This window comes from Ambystoma mexicanum, chromosome 14 (assembly GCF_040938575.1).
Source record: "Ambystoma mexicanum isolate Mex_15411 chromosome 14, UKY_AmexF1_1, whole genome shotgun sequence".
NCBI classification, from domain to species: domain Eukaryota; kingdom Metazoa; phylum Chordata; class Amphibia; order Caudata; family Ambystomatidae; genus Ambystoma; species Ambystoma mexicanum.
The window spans coordinates 169,736,488-169,754,690 of NC_090940.1; the positions used below are offsets into that span (position 1 = coordinate 169,736,488).

The following is an 18,203-nucleotide window of genomic DNA, read 5'->3' on the forward strand; positions in this document are numbered from 1 at the left end:
TAACATTCATTAGAGGCCTCAACCTGCCGGAGACCAAGCCGCCAAGAAAACCAAAGAGACCCTGCTGGAACAGGTCGACACCATGGACATCATGCAATTCTTGACAGAATCCAACCACAACAAAGGCAACACACTCAATCTGGTATTCACCACCTCTCCGGCCATTGGATGCCTTTTCCTCAACCTTTCACTGCTGCACAGCAGAACTCTTCCCCCTCCGGGATCAACTCAAACCTACAAAGACCTCCCAGCGCCCTTTCAAGGACCTTCACATGGATGCACTGGAAGGAAAACTCCATACCTTGACCTCAGACGACCCAGCTTAGTGCACCCAACCACACCCTAACTGAGGCCACCAACACCGATGTACCACTGAACTTTGACTCAGGAAACAAAGCCCCCGACACCTTAGTACATGCATGGGCTCATCGACAGCAAGCACACCATTCACAAAAAATAAAATCTCTGGAGAAAATCTCACCAATTAAAACAACTTGTTACCCTGAGAACTCTCTGATCAGCACACAGGACATGTTAGGAATACTTCTCCTTGTCTTTCCCTGCGAGGGCAGGTCTCCACACTCCCTAGGCACACAGACCCCTTCCTTGTTCCATCATGCCCGCAACCTCGTCTCTCCCATACTTAGCGTACATCACACACTGGTCCACGAGGAAGGCTGACATCTGTTCTGCGGTGCCTTGGATGCCTACTTGGAGCCCCGTAGTGCCTACTTTCAAGATAGCGTCCCACCAGGCACTAGTCAGGCACCCATCAAAGCGGACCCCGGAAGCACTACATCTAATTCCGGTCTGCGTTGATAATAATTCTAGAATTAAGCTATTCTGGCATCCTTGCAACAGACTTGTACTTTATTACTACATTTAGAGAGAAGGATGGAAGCCCCACCCAGCATACCCAAGTCCAGAATTGGCTGACTGACATGGAACTCGAGTAATTCACACCTCAACTCTCACCCAGTGCAAATTCTCTTGGCTTTCCTTTGATTTTGGATGTAAACCGTCCCAGAATTATAACACAAAGAAAAGGTGTACTGCATCTATGCAGAGCTTAAATAACCTTCCAGTTTGTGGTTGGGCATTTTAGGAATTGTAGTCAATCACTACAAACCTTGTGAATCTATATGCATCACTTCACACCCACTGTAAGGTTTGATCTGTGGGAATGATGAAGCAACAGGAGGAGTTCTGCTCTTAATATGTATTTGCAAAGTAATTGCACAGTTTTATCTTGTGAGTAATGCATGATATTGCTATTGGTAGAACTGTTAATCAACACAAGCCAATCTTTAAGCTTCATCGATGTGGGCCAGATCCATTCCATAAAGGTATGTTAGATAAGAAGAACTTAACCTTTCTTTATCTCCTTTTTTCACAGGCCTCTTTGGGTGGAATTTCCAGAGGAATTGGAGACCTTTCATATTGAGGATGAGTTCATGCTTGGTAAGCAATGCTTGGTCAGGCTCCTAAAACTCTCTCTGTGCCAAGACCATTGCAGGCCTTAGTAATGCAGCTAATAGAAAACACACCATGACCATCCCCTTCAACGGGCGCCTTGTGCACATTCCGTAAGATACACCCCCACACCCTCCTAGCCCAATATTCCTTCTGAAGATCACCCTTTACAGTTCCCTTTCATCACTGTTACATGATCCCACTAACTGTAAATGCCAACTATTCCCTGGAAGCCCAGAGGGTATGCTTGGAATACATTTTATGTTATAAGGACTGTACCCCTCGTACCCATCAAATGTGAGCCTGTTAACCCCTACTGATGTACAGCACCCCATTTCATACCAAAGCTAGGCTTGGGCTCAGTAGCACACTATAAATAAAATCCCCAAAATAAAAATATGGTATAATAAAAATAAACAAAGCTCAAAGAGTTGCCTTTTGTACTCAAAGTGCGGATTTGGACCATGTATGAACAGGGCGTCCAGTGCAGATGGAACCAAGCAGGAGATGCAATTTTCTGTAGCATGGGTATTTGACCTGTTGGAGGTTTATGATGGCAAGATCAAGTAGAATTGGTGCATGGCTGTATTTACGAAAGAAAACATTGTGGTTTCTTTCAGGAAAGCATCTTTGATCAGTTCACCAAGACTGGATTCCGTAGTTACCACCCTAGCAGTATTTTCTAGTTGGTTTGGATTTAGTAACTTCTTTTTCAACCCGGATCACAGTTTCTACCACCCACTTTCAACTCATTATCACCTCCCAAGTGTACGTCTAGTCTCCCATGTTGGCTACCCTCTCCTGTGGAGGTGGAATTTTTCCTGAGACAGAACACTGTCTAGTCACTGAAGTCGTACCAGATGTTGAGTTTGCTGGGGGTTGTCTCGTAGCATGCATAGCTGATATCTTCTAGATATGGCCTGCTCCGGAGCAGTTTGGTCCCAGACCTCCTCCCTGAAAAGAAGATCCTCATTTTGCCCACCAACCACCTTTTTTAATTGCCCACTTTAGTAGCTGTTCCACTTTGAGTGCTCCTTTTAGGTCCATTCTCCTTGCAGTTGTGGTGTTCAGGCAGGTGCACAGGTAACCAGGTGTCACAATGGTCTCAGAGGTGGGCAGGCTTGATCCTGTCCTTTGTTGTCCTGGCTACACTTGTAACTTTCCATTTCTTGCTTCGTCTCTCCTCACCACGGTTCTGAGACAGCTTCCTCTGGTCTTCCACTCCATATCATCTTACAGAATTATTTTGCTGCTGCTAACTGTGCTTCACAACATTATTGTTTGCTCTTTGTGTGTGGGGTTGACTTGCTCATGCGATTTATTTGTCTAGGGCATCACCCAAGTCTCATCTAAAGGGTTGAAGTGCACTATCTTTGCTTGACATTCATTGCGTCGCTTTGGCGATTCCACCCCAGTTTGCTTTACCTCCAGGGAACTTGGGCCACTGTTTTATAAGGACACGTTCTTTAAGCACAATACCATCAACATAGACATTTAGCCAAGTAATTTTCTGTGTTGAGGCAGGTTTGGACAGTGGGATGCTGGCGGAGTATTGTTTAGTGAAGACTTTGAAAAGTTGTCTGATTTGGTGGGGGCAATCTTGGTTGTGCTCCCTCTTCCTCAAGAGCATGGCTTATGGGTAGGTAGCCTGCGCCTGGATTTTTGCACGCTGTCCGGTCAGCATCTGAAAGTGATTTCCTCCATTTCCATTCCAGCTTCCTACCCATTCTTTTAAATTAGACCAGCTCTCTGTTACACCATTTCTTTCGACTGCCTCAATACGTTTGGTGCAGTGGAGCGTGATGGTGTTGAGATCAAGTGATTTCCATAGGGAAGCACTGTTGAGTCCAGGAGGACAAAGACCATGGTAGCCGAGGAGTTCTTGCTGAATAAGCACCCGGCTGCCGGGTGTTGCAAAGATTCAAAGGTGGATGATGGTGGGAGGGATTATTTATTTACTTACAGTTGGTTTGTAAAGCATCCTCTCTGAAATCACTCATTTCGTGGCACCACAGGTGGAAGAAGGAAAGGTTGAGAGCTGGTCTTTTCAGTCTTGTCACATTCAGCTCAGATAAGTGCACGGGGGAGGGAAGTGGCTATGTACATGGTAGACGAAGGTACCCACCATACATCAACACAGGTAACAGTGGTGGTTCCTAGGAGCAGAATAAACAGGTAAGTGTCAGCCTTCATGCATGTACCTACTGCACAAGGCACCAAAGGTGCAGAGGGGAGGTGTTAGGCGATCCTCAGCACATCAGGCCTCCACACATCAGAACACTGCTCACATTCCCCAAACATCTCCACCCCAGCTTCGAGGCTCAAGGGATTCGGTGAACCCACAGAACCGAAAACACCGTACCGTCTTTGGTGTACGGGCTCGTTTACAACCTTTCCTGCATTGGCAACTGCCTTGGAGGATGTCTCGCAGAAGGGACGGCGTTACGTCATCACGTCGGTCACGTGATACACTGTGGCGTTCCTCACGTGATCTTGGTGGACGTCACATGGCCCAGAGACGTCACATGACCCAGGGACACACAGTATAAAGAACTGAGAGGCAGGACGATCATTGCTTCTCAGCTTGCTTCGGACCCTGTTTGGCGTTTACTTGCTCCTTACTACCTCGACCACGGAACTCTATCTTGGACTCTCTTGGACACCCCTTTGTACCTTTGCTTGGAACTGTTTACCTGTTGCCGGATTTGTGGACTGCATATCGACTTGTCTTTGGATCATCCCTGAGTTTCTTGCTGTACTTCTACGCCCAAGTCATGCCCTATCCTACAGGTGGCCTACCTGTATCCACGCTTACCTGCGGTTCTACCATTCCAGGGACCGCTGTATCTTTTTGAGCCTCGAACCTCCCTACTAGGTTACCTGGGTCTCCCTTACACCAGATAGGTAAGACACTTTAAGATTCTTTTGTTTACCTGCCTGTATTGTGATTGCCTGGTGCTTAACCTCATTCCTTCTTGACAGCAGCATCGGTGTTCCAGAGGCTCCGTGGATCTGGGAAGACATCTCTCACCTGTGGCCTCAAGGGTCGCACAGCGGGTTTCTATTTTGTTACCCTGTGCGTCACTTGGGGACGGAGGTCTCATCGGTCTACACGACACTCAAGTCAGAACAGGAGGTCAATGGGAGCAGCATATGTCCCTAGGCCAGATATGAGGGCACAGAATCAAGGCTACACCAGCCAATACTGGCCCAACATAGGCATGGGCAAGGCAAGCACAGTACCTGGGTGCTGTGTAGTGGAAGAAGAGGCAGTCTTGCCCTAAGGTTAAAATGGTTCTTTGAGAATTGCCTAGCATTTCGGTGCTGGACTGCCCCTGGGCAGGACAAAGACTGATATGTGGGGAAATGTCTTCTCTGTGAAAATAACAGTGAGCTAAAGACTTGGTTGAGACTCTCACAGGGGCCATCCACCCAAGAACAAGTGAATGGGCTGTGTTCGTGTTGGTGGAGAGTTTCCCAGACCCCCCTCTGGTTTAAAATGGTTCTTTGACAAAGGCATTCTTAAGTCTGTTCCTTAAACTGGGAGCTTTGATGGTCCTGTCCACAAATGTTTTTCTCCTGAAATGGCAGACAGCAAGAGACCTAAATGAGGCCAATTTTAAGGACCTGATAGGACAGTGCTTGGTCACCAGACTCTGGAGGTAACCAGAGCCACAACCCCAGAAGGCCCTATGAACTGTCTAAAGGGCAATAAAGGAAATCTGGGCCTCAACTTGGAGCCAGTGTAGGGATGTCAAGGATGTAGTGATGTGGTTTTTTGGGTCTGAGGTCAAGGATGAGCTTGGCTACCTTGTTCTGGATGACATTTAGCAGGTTAAGTAGAACTTGGGGAGGCCCAGATAGAGGCTATTGTAATAATTCAACCTGGAGCGCACTAGAGCACTGGTCAAGCACATGAGAAGGGAAAAATAAGATGAGTTAGAGGAGACCGGTGAGAGTTAAAGAGCCAAGAGAAGAAGAGGATGGAGGCTTGGTTAATCCCACAGAAGCGGATAGTAGGCTGTGAGAGAAGAGGCCTCACCTGGGTCTCTCTGCCTCAAACAAAGGACACAATCCTCTCAAGCACAATGACTGTGATGCCAATGGAGTTTTCCTGGCTTTTAAGAAGAGTAAAATGGATGTCAGTGTTAAAAGAAGAGGATTGAAGGACAGATATTATCTAACTGCTGAGGGACAGATTAATGTAAAACAGAAAGGTGATGACTGGAAGGTTTTGAATTAATCATAACCACGGGCAAAGCTCTGGGCAACCCTCCAGACCATCGTTTTTCAGCCTGCCAAGCCATTACAGAAGGGGAAAAACCATATGCAAATCAGGCTTGGTCCTACCCAAAAAGGGGCAGGCCAGCCCGAACTGCTAGGTCACCTCCCTTCTGCACGAGACCACAAGCATCTCGAGACATGTTTCAGTCTTGTTGGGAGTCATCAGTGAGGAGTAGCTTGGGTCTCTAGGCCCGGCAGACTCGTGACCCACGTCTGGGCATACCCGTCCCACTCGGGTGACTTTAGCAAAACAGAAAGGTGATGACTGGAAGGTTTTGAATGAATCATAACCACAGGCAAAGCTCTGGGCAACCCTCTAGACCATCATTTTTCAGCCTGCCAAGCCATTACAGAAGGGGGAAAAACCATATGCAAATCAGGCTTGGTCCTACCCCAAAAGGGGCAGTCCAGCCCGAACTGCTAGGTCACATCCCTTCTGCACGAGACCACAAGAATCACCAGACATGTTTCAGCCTTGTTGGGCGTCATCAGTGAGGAGTAGCTTGGGTTTCTAGGCCCGGCAGACTCGGGACCCATGTCTAGGCATACCTGTCCCACTCGGGGTGACTTTAGCAAAACAGAAAGGTGATGATTGGAAGGTTTTGAATTAATCATAACCACAGGCAAAGCTCTGGGCAACCCTCCAGACCATTGTTTTTCAGCCTGCCAAGTCATTACAGAAGGGGAAAAACCATATGCGAATTAGACTTGGTCCTACCCCAAAAGGGGCAGTCCAGCCCAAACTGCTAGGTCACCTCCCTTCTGCACGAGACCGCAAGCATCCCCAGACATGTTTCAGCTTTGTTGGGCATCATCAGTGAGGAGTAGCTTGGGTCTGTAGGCCCGGCAGACTCGGGATCCACGTCTGGGCATAACCGTCCCACTCGGGGTGACTTTAGCAAAACAGAAAGGTGATGACTGGAAGGTTTTGAATTAATCATAACCACGGGCAAAGTTCTGGGCAACCCTCCAGACCATCATTTTTCAGGTGGTGGTGGTGTAGAACGTTGCCCAGAGCAATGCCAGTGGTACAGATTCATTCAAAACCTTCCACCCACCACTTTTGTGTTCACAGTTTGTCTCACTATGTGAGAGAGGGTATGCCCAGACGTGGGTCCCTTGCTCGCTACGCCATAGGGAACCAAGCTGCACCTCACTGAGGAGGCCCAACAAGGCCGAAACATGTCTGGGGTTGCTTGTCTTTCCGTGCAGAGGGGATCTGGCATAGCAGTTCGGGCTGGGCTGCTACCATTGGTGGCAGTACCTGACTGATTTGCATATGGCTGGACCCCTTTTGCAATGGCGCAAACGTGCTAAAAAACGGTGGTGTGGAAGGTTGCCCAGAGCATTGCCAGTGGTGCAGATTCATTCAAAACCTTCTGTTATGCTCACCTGGTATCCACACGGATGCCACCCAGCCGGGTTACTCACTGGTATGCTTCTCAGCTTTGCCCTGATGTGGTCTGCAGGGAAGGTTCTGCCTTGTGGTAGAATTAGGCGTGCTCTCTGTCCTGCCTTTTTTGCAAGGGCGCGTTGTCTTTCATGGGCGAGTGCGGTCCAGTTACTTCACTGATGCCGGCCCGTTTGATATTGTTCAGGTAGGTCTTATTGCTGTTCTTTAGTTTTGTTGCTATCCTACATGCCTTTCTTTGTTTAAAATGCCTCTTTTTTCTTCCTTAGGTATGCAGAGCTTCACCGCGGCGAACTGGCTTGGTTAAGCCCCGCTGGTATATGATGGCGCATTAAGAGTGCTATGATGTGTTAAGTAAGCGCTATGCGCAGCGCTGCGAAGTCTTGCCTTTGCTGACCTGTGTTTTCCTTCCTTGTAGGTTGCGGTGTTCTTCAGCGCGAGTGGAATGTCCGGAGTGGTGCCAGCCGAGAGGCGACCAGCTAGGTAAGCCTTTTGAGCAGTTCGTAATTTGTAAATGTCTCTACTGCTTTCTTTAATGTTGCCTCTATCTTCCTCTTTCAGGTCGTTCTGTCCGGGAGGCGTGCAGATTTGAGGAAGCTGTTCTCAGTAGCTGCAAGTGTTTAAAGATGAAGACTGCAGGTAAGATGCTGCTGCTAATGATGTTCCTTTTGTCTCCTTGCAGGTTCTGCTTCTCTGAGGTTCGAGGGAATAGCTGGACACGGTGAGCGTCACATTGCAAGCTGCAAAGTAACGCGAAGCGTGTTGTCTTGCTCGGGTGTGGTTTAAATAGCCCCAACAAAATAGTCTAGGTAAAGTAGTCCCTAGGCTACCACACCCAAAACACTAGACCGCATAGCTTGGTTCTTACGAACCAAGCTATGTGGATGCCTCCATGTTGGCTTACAATACAATAAAGTAGTTCCCAAGCACATTGTTTTTCAGGGTGTATGAGCCTGGCGCCATAGGTGCCAGGACTTGCCCCATGAGGGCTTTTGAAGAGGATGCCAGGCTCTAGAGGCCCGAGTCCTGACTCCACCTGGCCAGTGGGTTTGCCAGAGGGGGTTTTGGACGAGGGTCGTGACAGCACTCCCCCTAAGGCCCCTCCCATGGTGTGCCTTCTGTCTGGCCCAGGTTTGGTTGGGAAGTTCCGATGGAATTTCCTGATTAGACATGGTGCATGGATATTCTCACTGAGCTCCCAGGATCTATCTTGTGGTCCAGATCCTTTCCAATCGTCGAGATGATATAGCTTGGTCCTAGAGTATTTAGAGTCCAAGATATCTTTGACTTCGAATTCCGGTTCTCCATCAACAAGTATGGGCTTAGGTGGTGTCCCAATCCGTGTGCCGGGTTGCATTGGTTTCAGGAGGGACACATGGAATACCGGGTGGATGTGTAGATTAGGTGGAACATCCAGCTTCATGGCTGCTGGGTCGATAATTGCCTTAATGGTATAGGGTCCTAAGAATCTGGGATGAAAGGTCCGGGTTCCCTTGATAGGTACAAATTTAGCGGCTAGCCAAACTTTGTCTCCTACTTGATAATCAGGGGCCTTTTTCCGGTGTTGGTCGGCGAATCTCTTTTGTTTTTCTTTGGCATGAATAAGGTGTTCCTTTGCCCTTTTGAAAGCCTGAGTAATGGTTGTGTGTAGAGTCTTTACCGCTGGCATTTCCAAGCTGGCTGGAAGGTCTAGTTCAGAGGTACGTGGATGTCTGCCATAAAGGGTATAGAAGGGTGTTTGTCCCGTGCTTGAATGCAAAGAATTGTTATGTACATATTCGGCTATCCATAGTAGGTCTTTCCCATTCCTTTGTTCGTGGTGCAGCATGCACCGTAAATATTGCTCGAGTGTCTGATTGGTTCTCTCGGTTTGGCCGTCGGTTTGGGGATGGTGACTGGTAGATAGCCGAACGTCGATCCGTGCCATTGCACAACATTTTTTCCAGAAGTTTGAAACAAACTGGCTGCCTCGATCAGAGACCAGAACTGAAGGGAAGCCATGTAGCTTAACCACGCCCTCCAGGAACACTTTTGCTAAAGTGGCTGCGTCGGGGAGGCCTTTGAGAGGAATAAAATGGGCCATCTTCGAGAATAAGTCCACAACTACAAGGATGGTGTTGAACCCTTGGCTTGGAGGTAGATCAGTGATGAATTCAAGGGAAAGAGTGTACCATGGAACTGGAGGAATGTCCAATGGTTGTAGGAGACCAGATAGTTTTTGTTTCTATGATTTATTTTGTGCGCCGGCACCACAGGACTGAATATACTGAAGGATGTCCTCATGCCAGGTAGGCCACCAAAAGTTCTCTTTCACCTTAGCTAGGGTTTTGGCAATCCCAGGATGCCCTTCGATCAGTGAATCGTGATAGTTTGAAATAATATGCTGTTGTAATTCCTTCTTGGGTACATATAGGCGATCCCTAAAAAGGGTAGATGGTCTTTGATGGTATATTGTTCTCCTTGAGTTTGCCATGCGAGGTAGGCATCAGGATTCATTGTCTGTTGGATTTCTTTTCGTAGTTCTGCTTGTGTTAAGGCTGTCGTGATACCCAAGAGTTTGTCTTTAGGTATAATAGGTACTGGGTCTGGAGTTGTATATACTATTTCATCTATGCCCATGCGAGATAAGGCATCCGCCTTTCCGTTTCTGACTCCTGGTCGAAATGTGATTACATAATCGTATTCGGCGAAGAAAAGGGCCCACTGTAATTGGCGCAAGGACTGGGCCTTGGCTGTTTTCAGATATTGCAGGTTTCAGTGGTCTGTGATGACTGTAATGGTGTGTCTGGCCCCCAGAAGTTAGTGCCTCCAGGCTTTAAAGGCGGATTTGATAGCCAGGAGTTCCTTGTCCGTGATGGCATAATTAATCTCTGGAGGTGAGAACTTTTTCGACCAGAAGGCCACAGGATGTAGCTGGCCGGTTTCCGGGTCTCTCTGTGAAAGGACAGCCCCCATTGCGAGACTGGACGCATCAGTTTCAACGACATAAGGGAGGTCTGGACGAGGATATTGCAGGATTGGAGCGGAGGTAAACTTTCGTTTAAGTTCCTGAAAGGCTTCTTCTGTTTCTTCGGTACAAGCAAACTTTTTATTGTTTTTTTGTAATAGTACTGTGATTGGGTGCACAACCTGAGAGAAGTCTGGAATGAACCGGTGGTAGAAGTTCGCAAAGCCCAGCATGCTTTGTACCCCTTTCAGAGACGTCGGTGAAGGCCATTTCAGGATGGCATCTACCTTGTGCACGTCCATTCTGATGCCTCCTGGAGAAAGGATAAAACCAAGAAATTCTACTTCGGTGACGTGAAAAAAGCATTTTTCAAGCTTTGCAAACAAGCGATGTTGACGGAGCTTGGTGAGAACTGAACGAACGTGCCTGACATGATCTTGTTCCGAGGCTGAGTATACTAAGATGTTGTCTATGTACACTAAGGGAATGACTTGATATTCAAACAAGCCGTACTTAGTACGGAAGGTGGTTTTCCATTCATCTCCTTTTCTGACTCTGACCAGGTGGTACGCTCCTCGAAGGTCCAATTTGGTATAAATCTGGGCATCTTTAACTTGGTCTAGCATCTCAGGGATAAGTGGCAAGGGGTAGCGGTTCTTCACAGCGATCTGGTTCAATGCGCGGTAGTCAATACAGGTTCTCAAGTCTCCTTCCTTTTTCGGTATGAAGAACAAAGGACTGGCTGCGGGGGACTTCGAAGGATGGATAAATCCGTTTGCAAGGTACTGGTCTAAATAGGATTTCAAATGAAGGTTTTCTGGTTCTGTGAGAGCGTAGATCCTGCCGCAAGGGATTTGTGCACCAGGAACAAGGTCGATCTGACAGTCATAGGGCCTGTGCGGCGGCAATGTATTGGCTTGGTCCTTTCGGAAAACATCCTGGCAATCATGGTATTCACTTGGCAAGGTATTAGTTGCTCCCAGGGTTGATACTGTCGCTCTGGGAGTCATGGGGATACAGACGTCAGGTTTCTCCTCTTGGTAATAGCAGGCAGGGGAGCAGTCACCGGGGAAGGTTAATTTTCATGCCTGCCTGTCTATCAAAGGGTTGTGAGCAACCAACCATGGCATCCCTAGTATTAGCCTGAACTGAGGTGCCTTGATGAGATCGAATGAAATAGACTCCCGATGTCCGTCCTGGCACAGCAGGGTTACCCTGGCTGTGCACTGGGTTACTGGTCCGGAAGCGATTTCTGTCCCATCCATGGTGGTTACCTTGTCCATAGTTGGCTTAGAACAGAAAGGAAGCCCCATCTCTACTGCCAGTTATTGATCAATATAATTTCCAACTGCTCCGCTATCGATATATGCTTCAACGGCATGCATTCTTGACGACTGTTGGTGGTTAATTAAGATCACTGGTATTGCAAAGTACAAGGTCAGCAACTCTTTCTTTTCACTCGACAAACTGACCTCTACATTTGTCGAGCTTGGTAGTTTTCCGATTCCTTAGCTTCATCCTTCTCTGTGGCCCCGACTGTTCTTCTTGGGGGTTTTACTGGACAGTCCTTCAGGAAATGTCCAGGTTTCCCACAATACAAACAAAGCTGTTGTTGTCTTCTTTTGTCCCGCTCTTGTTTTGTTAATGGAGGCTGTATCCCTCCAATCTGCATGGGTTCTACCGCATTTTCAGGTACACAGGGTGTGTTTTCCCTTGGTTGAACATACACGGTCCGAGGGTCTGTCTTAGACTGGTCTGCCTTTCGGTCCTGCAACCGGTGGTCTAGCTGCACAACCAGATTTATGAATTCTGCACAGTCTCTGGGTGGATCAACCACCTGGGCTAAGACGTCCTTTAATTCGCCTCGTAAGCCTCGATGGAATAACATGGTTCTTTTGTTTTCTGGCCACCTAGCTTCGGCAACCAGTCTGTTGAAGGTAGCAATGTACGTTAACAAGTCCTGATTCCCCTGTCGGAGGGACAAGAGTTCATTGCCTACTGCTTGTTCCTGGGTATGGCGAGCAAAAAGTTTTTCCATTTCTCTCTGGAACCCCCCAAAGTCATGTAATAGAGGATCGTCATGGGTTACCAACTGCACCGATCAATCTGCTGCACTACCACTAAGGTATGAAAAAACAAAAGCTACCGGAGCTTGGTCGTTTGGAAATGCTCCAGGCCTACAAAGAAAATGAAGGCGGCACTGATTGATGAATGCCGCATACTTCCGTGGGTCGCCTGAGAACCTTTCTGTTGGTTCCAGGTAACGTGATGTGTACCGGAGTGGGTGGTATGGCAGGGTTTTGCATCGTTGGATTGCTTCCAGGTAGAGGCGTCTGTCCTGCCTGTGATTGCAAGTATTGCCTGCAAATCCCTTCAGTGCGTTCTTTGGTCACTATTAGGTCTCTCCGGAGGGCATTAGTCTCTTGTCGGGCAGAATGAACCTCAGCACGAAGCGCTCCTAGTAATTGGGCCAATTGGTCCATTTCTGATGTCTCCATGGTGCCCAGGTGGATTTGTTATGGTAGGCTTCGCGTTCGGTTACGCTCACCTGGTATCCACAGGGACGCCACCCAGCCGGGTTACTCGCTGGTATGCTTCTCAGCTTTGCCCTGATGTGGTCTGCGGGGAAGGTTCTGCCTTGTGGTAGAATTAGGCGTGCTCTCCGTCCTGCCTTCTTTGCAGGGGCGTGTTGTCTTTTATGGGCGAGTGAGGTCCAGTTACTTCACTGACGCAGGCCCGTTTGATATTGTTCAGGTAGGTCTTATTGCTGTTCTTTAGTTTTGTTGCTATCCTGCATGCCTTTCTTTGTTTAAAATGTCTCTTTTTTCTTCCTTAGGTATGCAGAGCTTCAGCGCGGCGAACTGGCTTGGTTGAGCCACGCTGGTAAATGATGGCGCATTAAGAGCGCTATGATGCGGTAAGTAAGCGCTATGCGCAGCGCTGCGAAGTCTTGCCTTTGCTAACCTGTGTTTTCCCTCCTTGTAGGTCGCGGTGTTCTTCAGCCCGAGTGGAATGTCCGGAGTGGTGCCAGCCGAGAGGCGACCAGCCAGGTAAGCCTTTTGAGCAGTTCGTAATTTGAAAATGTCTCTACTGCTTTCTTTAATGTTGCCTCTATCTTCCTCTTTCAGGTCGTTCTGTCCGGGAGGTGTGCAGATTCGAGGAAGCTGTTCTCAGTAGCTGTGAGTGTTTAAAGATGAAGACTGCAGGTAAGATGCTGCTGCTAATGATGTTCCTTTTGTCTCCTTGCAGGTTCTGCTTCTCCGAGGTTCGAGGGAATAGCTGGACACGGTGAGCATTACGTTGCAAGCTGCAAAGTAACGCAAAGCTTGTTGTCTTGCTCGGGTGTGGTTTAAATAGCCCCAACAAAATAGCCCAGTTAAAGTAGTCCCTAGGCTACCACACCCAAAACACTAGACCGCATAGCTGGGTTCTTAGGAACCAAGCTATGTGGATGCCTCCATGTTGGCTGACAATACAATAAAGTAGTTCCCAAGCACATTGTTTTTCATGGTGTATGAGCCTGGCGCCATTGGCGCCAGTACCGGCCCCATGAGGACTTTTGAAGCGGATCCCAGGCTCTAGAGGCCCGAGTCCTGACTTCACCTGGCCAATGGGTTTGCCAGAGGGGGTTTTGGGCGAGGGTCGTGACACCTTCCACCCACCACTTTTGTGTTCACAGTTTGTCTCACTATGTGAGAGAGGGTATGCCCAGACGTGGGTCCCTTGCTCGCTGCACCATAGGGAACCAAGCTGCACCTCACTGAGGAGGCCCAACAAGGCCGAAACATGTCTGGGGTTGCTTGTGTTTCTGTGCAGAGGGGATGTGGCCTAGCAGTTCGGGCTGGGCTGCTACCATTGGTGTCAGTACCTGACTGATTTGCATATGGTTGGACCCCTTTTGCAATGGCGCAGACGGGCTAAAAAACGGTGGTGTGGAAGGTTGCCCAGTGCAATGCAGTGGTACAGATTCATTCAAAACCTTCCACCCACCACTTTTGTGTTCACGGACATATTAATGTGTCATCCATAACGATGGCCCCTCCCCAGTCCAATATCGTAAAGGTGAGAAACGGTACTCCTTAAAACAGCCCTACCGTCCAAGACAGAAGGAAGATCTATCCCCTAACCTTTGCCAGGGAACATCGGGAGTGACCAGTGCTGTGGACCAGGAGCAAACATTCTGCAACAGATCTTCTGTGCCAGAAGAGCAGACCCTGAACTGGAGTATCCTGTCCTCTAGTCCTTTGCAAAGGCCTCACAGCAACCGAAGGGCCAGACCAGCCGAAGATCCCTGCTCTATTGCACTGAACCGGTCAATCTATGTTCCCCTCATCCAGAACCATAGGGAAGGCGCAGGTGCTGGTGTCTGCAGTCCTCCAACCAGCCCAACTATTGCACTGCATCTAAACCAGCTCGGCACTGCATCGTGTCCTAGCTAAGCATGTCACCTGGTAGGCCTAAAGCGTCTGCTCAATGCTGGAACCCAAACCGAATCCCTGCAAGGCCACTCACCGACTCTAACTGGGGGTTACAACCACGGCTCTGCCCAGCTAACCTGTGAACGGCTGCCTCACTAACTGCACATCGATGCACCATCGATCACCATTTCAAAGACTGTCGCCAACCGACTTGAACTGCTTGATTGTCACGCACTGACCTCTCCCAGTGGCCAAAGCCTGCTTCAGCCCGGCCAACTGAAAATCGTTCTTTGGACCACCCTGGCCTGCCTCATTTGAACCACTGCTATTCGACCACACAGAGCACCTGCATTTGCCCCTGCTCGACACCCACTTGCTGAGAGGGCCTCCACAATCCTACGTGCCTGACTGAGCCTGATCAGCCCGCATCAATGTTCGAACCTGTGTCTGATGCTTCAGCCACCAAGAACTAAATCCAGGTACTGTGACACTGCAATCTTTCTCTGTGGCCGCCCATCTTGATGCAGTGGCCCACTGGCCCACAGCTTTATACAACAAGAGCATATTGACAGGGCTCATCAAACATAATATATGCTTTGTGATCCCCACACACACCTTGAAAGAGACCCATGTTGGGTCAAAACACGTGTCGGGTGAGTGAATTAATAAATCACCCAAAAATATAAAGCGACAAGACTGCTCCAATTCTTTGTAACTTCTATATACAATCATACAAAGAGTCATTACTTCAATGAACCAGCGCCTGGCTGATACTGGTTCTTCACTCTTGAGAGTATAGCCTTCCCTCTGCCCGCATACCACAAAAGGTATATTTTTATAGAACCTTGATTGGACATTCCTTTTATTTTGCACTGTGATACTGTGTTGTTTGGGTCATTACTGGTTTACCTTCACAACCCTCTTGAGAGTATAGACTTCCCTCGGCCTGCGTTACCACAAAAGGCGAAGGAGGTATATCTCTTGATTGTCCCTGTTTAACCTTTATGATTGTGTTGTATTTTGGTTTGTAGAAGTGCGAGGGCTGAGTGGGCCATTTTATCCCTACTCATCAAAGTACTCCTGCAGAGCAGAATACCCTTCGTCACCAGAGCACACTATAAAAGCGCCCAGCTTCAATCAGGCAGTAAGGGTTGCAGGAGCAGGAGGCTCGCACTTGGAGAAAGACGGAGATAGGAGAGCGGTGGAAGGAGCAGAAGCTGGAGAGATGGAAGTGATTGTATCCCTGTTACAGCAGTGCAGAGCTGGAAGAGCTGATGGGAGCTAAGAGGGTCAAGGAGGAGGTGGTAATATCAGGAATTGAGAGTGGACAACAAGCTTTGATGGGAGTTTAGAAGGTAAAGGTTAGGTTGGTAACCTAAGGAGGTGAGAGTGGACAGAAAGGTGGCAGGAGGAAGCTAAGAAAGTGAAGGAGATGGGGGTAGCATCAAGGGGCAAGAGTGGACAGAAGTAGGTTGCAGGAGTTAAAAAGGAGCATTTGGTAACAGCAGAGAAGGAAACAGGACAGGAGGAGGTAGTGGCAGTCAAAGGTGATACAGAGTAGTAAGTTGCACTTGGGGTTTGAAACTTTCACACTCGCGCAGGTATCACAATGAGGATGAGAGTATATCTCTTTTAGTAATGAGTCGGAAATCGTTGGTTTAAGTATGAAACAAGTGTTCAATTGTGTAGCCGACACATGTCTGATGCCGACCGGGTTTCTGATCGAACCCGACATGGCCCATCAGGTTACTCTAGCATCAACAGACTCTGTGGAATATCTACGTGCTGAATAATTGGGATAACTCCCCATCCCAGCCCAGGACTACCTGTGCAGCCTCAACTAAGCTACCTTGTCTTGAAAATGACCCCTGAAGGTCGAATCACGTGTCGGCTACACAATTAAACACTTGTAGCACACTTAAACTGACGATTTCGGACTCATTACTAATAGAGAATATACTGTGGGACCATCCTAAGAGAACCCCAACACACGCAGCAGGGTATACCGTAATGATCTAATCAAAGTAAACCAGGTGTAGGAAAAGTAATCCCACTGTAGCATATTAATAGAGACCTAATCAAGCGCGAGAGTCCCGAGTTTCTAGTCCTCCAACCCACTCCTGTAACAGAGCTAGTGACATCAGAAGGAAGACAAGTCCAGGAGGAGGCGATAACATCAGGGCCCAAACAACTCTTGCGCATGCTATCAATAAAGACAGTGGGATTACTTTCCCAACATCTGGTTTACTTCTCCAGTGCACCCTAACGTTAATGGTAGCACGTTTACAACTCTCTGGCACCCTTCCTCTAAAGAGAGCAGGATGGCTGTTATAGCTGTGTTCACCATTAAATAAATCTGGTTTGCTTCCCCAATGCATCCTTTTGTTGAAGGAAGCAGGTTTGCAACTCGTGGGTACCCCATCAATAAAGCGAACAGGATTACTGTTCGCGCAGTATGCATGGTTTACTGCTCCAAGGCTCCCTATCTTTAAAGACGACATGTTTTCAACTCTTGAGCACCCTATAAATGAAGAACGTAGCATTACTGTTGCAGCAGTATGTATCTCTTAAACATCTGGTGTACTGCTGCAATGCATCCTATAAGCTAAGGCAGCATGTTTGCAGAGAACATGATTACTGTTCCAGCAATATGTATGCTTTGAACATCTGGTTTACTGCTCTAATGCACACTATTGTATCTGCTACCTTATCTCCTTACTTTATTCCTTGATTGATCTATTCTGTCTGCCATGCATAACCTACTGTTGTAACCTAAGCTTTGAACCTTCTTGTAACCTTTGTGCCCTGATACCCCTGGGTCTGGCGCGCAATACAAATAAACAAACAAACAAACTATTGCCAATGGTCGAATGTTTACAGAGATCATGAGAACTGTTTTAGCATTGTGTAGCATTAAAACATCTGGTTTACTGCTCCCATGCACCCTATAGTTAAATGTAGCATATTAACAGAGAACATGATTGCCTTTTCAGCAATCCACATCAATAACACCTTGGGTTTACTGCTCCAATCTACCCTAGAGTTAAATGTAGCTTATTAACAGAGAACATGATTGCCTTTTCAGCAATCCACATCAATAACACCTTGGGTTTACTGCTCCCATGTACCCTAGAGTTAAATGTAGCATATTAACAGAGAACATGATTGCCTTTTCAGCAATCCACATCAATAAACACTTTGGGTTTACTGCTCCAATCTACCCTATCGTTAAAGGCAGAATGTTTACAGCGAACAGCATTACTGGTCCAGCAGTGTGTTCCTTTAACACATTTGGCTAACTGCTTCTACGCACCCTCTTTCTGAAGATAGCATGCGTTCACTGGAAACATCTGCCTTGCTGCTACAATGCACCATATCTTTAAAAGCTGCATGTTTACAAAGACCACGTTAACTGTTCCCACGGTGTGTATCACTAACAACATCTGGCATACTGCTCCAACGCACCATATCGTCAAGTGCTGCATGTTTACACTTCTTTAGAACCCTATCAGTAAAGATACCAGAACTGGTGTTCCAGCAGTGTGTATCATTTAAACATCTGGCATACTGCTCCAACGCACCATATCGTCAAGTGTTGCATGTTTACACTTCTTTAGAACCCTATCAGTAAAGATACCAGAACTGCTGTTCCAGCAGTGTGTATCATTTA

At 47.7% G+C, this 18,203-nt stretch overlaps 1 protein-coding gene across 1 annotated transcript in view; it reads left to right on the forward strand.

Annotated features, from left to right (window-relative positions):
* GANC (glucosidase alpha, neutral C) overlaps positions 1-18,203 on the forward strand; it is a 730,404-nt gene that overhangs the window by 529,688 nt on the left and 182,513 nt on the right. The window contains 1 exon segment of the mRNA XM_069638822.1: positions 1,397-1,461. Within this exon segment, the coding sequence (XP_069494923.1) occupies positions 1,397-1,461 (65 nt within the window).